Source organism: Penaeus japonicus, unplaced genomic scaffold (assembly GCF_977035675.1).
Source record: "Penaeus japonicus unplaced genomic scaffold, GWHDUDI00000001_assembly GWHDUDI00000021, whole genome shotgun sequence".
NCBI lineage: Eukaryota > Metazoa > Arthropoda > Malacostraca > Decapoda > Penaeidae > Penaeus > Penaeus japonicus.
This window is the reverse complement of record NW_028234423.1, coordinates 24314036-24319035: the sequence shown is the minus strand read 5'-3', so window position 1 is coordinate 24319035 and position 5000 is coordinate 24314036. Positions and strand designations below refer to the sequence as shown.

General features: G+C 34.4%; 2 protein-coding genes across 2 annotated transcripts in view; both read right to left on the bottom strand.

Annotated features, from left to right (window-relative positions):
* LOC122249778 (putative nuclease HARBI1) overlaps positions 1 to 1356 on the bottom strand; it is a 7983-nt gene extending 6627 nt beyond the window's left edge. Inside the window, exon 1 of the mRNA XM_086548898.1 lies at positions 1033 to 1356. Within this exon, the coding sequence (XP_086405024.1) occupies positions 1033 to 1281 (249 nt within the window). The 5' untranslated portion in view covers positions 1282 to 1356. The remainder of the gene's footprint in view (positions 1 to 1032) is intronic.
* Positions 1357 to 3994: 2638 nt separating this feature from the next.
* The window catches only part of LOC122249777 (2-oxoglutarate and iron-dependent oxygenase domain-containing protein 2), a 5890-nt gene continuing 4884 nt past the window's right edge, over positions 3995 to 5000 (bottom strand). Inside the window, exons 6-7 of the mRNA XM_086548897.1 lie at positions 4802 to 4974; positions 3995 to 4243 (exon numbers count right to left, since the gene is read on the bottom strand). Of these exons, the coding sequence (XP_086405023.1) occupies positions 4108 to 4243; positions 4802 to 4974 (309 nt within the window). The 3' untranslated portion in view covers positions 3995 to 4107. The remainder of the gene's footprint in view (positions 4244 to 4801; positions 4975 to 5000) is intronic.

Sequence of the window (5000 nt, the reverse complement as noted above, 5' to 3'; positions counted from 1 at the left end):
CTTCTCCTTCTCCTTCTCCTTCTTCTTCTTCTTCTTCTTCTTCTTCTTCTTCTTCTTCTTCTTCTTCTTCTTCTCCTCCTCCTCCTCCTTCTCCTTCTTCTTCTTCTTCTTCTTCTCCTTCTCCTTCTCCTTCTCCTTCTCCTTCTCCTTCTTCTTCTTCTTCTTCTTCTTCTTCTTCTTCTTCTTCTTCTTCTTCTTCTCCTTCTCCTTCTTCTTCTTCTCCTTCTCCTTCTCCTTCTCCTTCTCCTCCTTCTCCTTCTCCTTCTCCTTCTCCTTCTCCTTCTCCTTCTCCTTCTCCTTCTCCTCCTCCTCCTTCTCCTTCTTCTTCTCCTTCTTCTTACTTTAACCTGATTTTACAAAATGAGTTCTTAATTATAATGTATGGCTGTATATATGTGACATCAAAACCTACAATTTGAATGTGTACATTGGACTCTGGTTAATATGCCTTAAGTGATATTCATTCATTCAATGGTTGAGGTTATGAACACCATTGTATTTTTCATACAACTCTTTGTAGAGGCATTGAAAGGTGTGTCAGCTCTCAGCTTCAATAAAGAAAAATAATCAAGTCTTTACCGTAGGGGTGTGGCCCTAATTCAAGCATGTCATTTACATTACTTGGAAAATAACGATTACTCTTAAATCACGATTCCATTTGAACCCAACAACCTCCCTTGAAATCGTAACCACTCACTACGACAGGGTCTGAGTTCAATTAAACCTACATGACAATTTATTTTTAGATTACAGGATGTGTGCAGGATATTGTGTAGAGATATTCACAAAATATTGGCTAGCTGTAACGTGATGAATCAATGCAGATATGTCATTATGGTCAAACATATTTTTAATGTTCAAAATCACGAGGACTTTAGTTTCTCGCTATCTTTTGGCGGGCAATTTTTCTAACAACAATAACGATTGATGCAGAACTTAATCGTTATTGTATACACAAATGATTGCCTGTTGATATATTTCAGGCTAAAATCATGTCATGCTTTAAATACATATTTCAAAAACACCACTTACTTCAAAAGATGTTCTCTGCATGCGAAAATGTGACTTGAATACTGCATCCGAGTATCCTGGGACGACCACCTCAACGTAGTCGACCGTTAGCGCCGGCTGCTTCTGCGGCTTCTTCCGGCGTTGTAGTGCTTCTCTGTTTCTTAAAAACTCGTTTCTATCAGCAATCACGGCTGCAGCTGCCATCATTTCGTCCTCCAGGAGCTCATCGACCAAGAAAGCTTGAGCGTGAAAGAGGCCTCCGTCCGCCATTTTGAATCTGTCAGATCAGCTGATCCGCTTGATTCCTTCGCGCAGTCGTTCGGTTAGCCTGCGGCCTCCTCAGATGGAGAGTCCTCGGCCACGGCAACGGAAATGGTGAATCACTCGACTAAGAGAAGTTACCTAAAATTCATGATATATGATTGGTATTATCGATTATTATAGAAGATGCATTACTCCCCCCCCCCTTCTTTCTTTCTCTCTCTCTCTCTCTCTCTCTCTCTCTCTCTCTCTCTCTCTCTCTCTCTCTCTCTCTCTCTCTCTCTCTCTCTCTCTCTCTCTCTCATTTTCCTTCATCCCTTTCCTCAATGGTTCCATGTCAACCTTTCAATTTTCTCTTCCATTTCATTTTCCCCTACTCCTTTCCCCCCATAACATTATTTCGTCTTCCTTTCCCTTTCTCCCATGACTCTCCTTCTCCCCCCTCCCCCCCTTCTCTCTGCCTCTGCATGTACTGCGCAGGCAAATCTTAAAAATAAAGAACTCTGTTACGTCATCAGAGAGAAGTTAGATGGGCGGGTAAGTTTCCAGACAGTCCACCAAAAGAGGATTTTCGGTCTTTCAAAAGCCGTTATTTTGGCGGGAAAAACTTCCGTTCGGAATGAAGGTACCAACTTGCGCCAGAAAATTATCAGTGGAGATCAAGTGATGCTCCAACAGAGGAGAAACAGTACAACACAGAAACAAAATGAATGTAATATCCAAATTAGGTGCAATCATGCCTCTGGTAGGTAAGGTTTTCCAGAAGCTTCAACAAAGGAAAACCTGAAGGGGAAGTCCAGTTGGATTTCGAACTATCATCATATTCCAGTAAAGTTGTTCGCGTAGCTAAAATTCGCGATGACACAAAGCCCTATTTAGGATTAGAGACATAACTGTCAGTAAACAATAAGTTAAACTGGACCATATCCACAAAGAAAACAGTTTCTGGCAAATGATATGATTTTTAAATGATTGATGGAAAGTTACTCATTTCAAAATTCTACCTATTGGTTATGGACAAGGGTAAAGATGACAGTTGATTTAATACTAACAATAGTAAATATAATATTCATTATTATTACTACTAATAAAATAATTGTTATTATTGTTAATATGATATATATATTACTCTATCATTATTGTTTTATTATTTATATCATTATTATAATTAATATCATTATTATTATTATTTGTTGTTGTTATTATTAATATTATTAGTAGTATTATTACAATCATCATTATTATTGTCTTTTTCTATTAAAGTTAATATTGGTACTTGTATTATTAACATGTGATAGTGATAGTAATCACAGTAATAATATGAACTGACTATGATATAGATAATAATTAATTATGATAGTAATAATAACTCATTACAATAAGAATGGTAATAATGACTGATTATGATTATAACAATTATACCAATGATGATGATGATGATGATAATTATATTCATAATGATAATGATATTGATGATATTAACAATAATGATAAAGATATTGATGACAATAATAAAATATAATAATAACAATAATAATAATAGTAACAAATGAACAATAAAACAATAATAACAAAACATCAATAAAAACAGTGAAGAAGATAGAGCTAACAGTAATAAAGGTAATTAGAATAACAACAGTACCAATGATGAAAACAGTTGTATAAAAAACAGTAAATGGAATTATAATAAAAGTGAATATAACAATAATAAGGAAAAGAAAACAAAGACAAGGAGAAGAGGATAGAAAGATGAAGAATAACAGAAAGTCATTCAAAATGTTGTCGTTTTGTTATATTTGTGTTGTTGCTTAGCCCTTCCACGACAGACATATTTCATGGGGTCATATCACTTTCGTACTGCATTTTTCCTATTTCTTATTCCTTCATGCAGTTGTTTAACATGATACCAAATGCAAATTATTATCACTTTAATAATATATCATATATAGACTGACATAAACTATTAGTCTATAAAAAAATAGACAATGCATATCCTAAGATACCAAAGCCAGGCTTGGTATCCCCTCTCGGAAAGGTTAAGAGAACTTGTACAGCAACACATGAAGGTCCCAAGTCATTGCTACCAGTGGTATGGATACCTGATAAAGTAGCTAGTTCCTATAAAAGTACATATTTGCACATCATGAGTACCTTTCATATTTGGAATACTGAAATGCTGACTTTCTAAATTTTGTTCTAATTTATGTAATTCATTTATATTCAAGTTATTTATAGCAATTTATTGGGAAAGACTTTTTTCCTTTCCCAACCCTCTCTTCACCATTTCTCCTCATCTAGGCAATCAGGTCTTTTACATTCACACAATACTCTTGTATTGAGTAAGAAACACGATTGTGACTGGTGGCAAATATAAGGGGCGTGGCTAATTTTGCTTGCTTTTGTGTTAGTGACTGTAGCTCTTGTGATGTATATGGTTAAGAGGATATAAAGGGTCAATGGACAATATTTTTGCAGCAATGCATAAAGAAAAATAAATAGTTAGTTTCATTTACTGACTTTTTTTCTATTCATTTTCACACCTTTATTTTCCAGAGTAGCATATAGTTTCCTTAAATGCATGTCTTGTGACTCTCTTCTCTTCCTCCTGTGAAACACATATACTTATATTCTAGTTATCTATTTGTATATATCCATTACCAAAGGAAATAAAATCTGAGGTTTCAGTTATCATGAACCAGGGAGGATAAATCAAATAAATACATTCCTAAAAATATTTGTATTATACATTACCTGACAATTTCATATAAAATCTTTTTAATTTGTGAAACAATATCACCTTTAAAATATTAATAACAATAATGGATTAATGAACATCTACACTCTTTCATTAGCAAGTGTGAACCCATCACCAAAGCCATTTTCAACTGCCTTGATTTGGGGTTTTTCGTTGCACATCGGACACAACAGATTTCTTATCTTGGATGATCGAAGCCACACAATGAGGTTGTATCTGCAAGTATTCAGTATATATAATTAGTGAGAATGTGTGTATATACTATATTGTGATGTAAATGCCTGAACAGATATGTTTTCACATAATGACTGTAAATGTAAGTTAAGCTTTCTGATTTGAAAAGAAACAATCTAAATTATAGTCCCACAATTTGGTGCCAAAGTGACATTCTTGGTTAAAAGATCAAATATGGCTATGGTCATTCTCAGGTATGTGTATACAATGGAGATAATGTAGCAAATGTCATCCCAAAAATAAAGTGTTTGAATCATCTATATCATAAATTTCCTAATATAATTGATTTGAACTGAAATAACTGTGTATCAAAATTGACAAAAAAAATACATATTTCCCATCCTATGTGTATATGAAACTTTGAATTTTGCTGTCTATCAATGGTTAACAGTATATTGAATTGAACAATCATACCATACAAATAAGTAATGCAAAAGGTTGATAATCAAAGATCTATCATAAATAATTTTTCAGTCATACATTCAAAAGTCTTCTAACTAATTTCAATTCCTTGACTATTTGTTGGACTGTTTTGCCTACCTTTCTCCTTCTATGATGGGAAAAGCACCGTGCATTTGCTGCCCTCGGTGAAGGATTCCTTGACCAAGCTGGTGTGAGTATCCTGTGCGAAAGGAAGATTCTTCTCCTCTCATTGCACCAAAGTACAGTTCACCATCGTCAAAGGTTTCATTCAAGGAAACATTAAAGGTGACCTGCATTAAAAGTTTGAATTAATCTT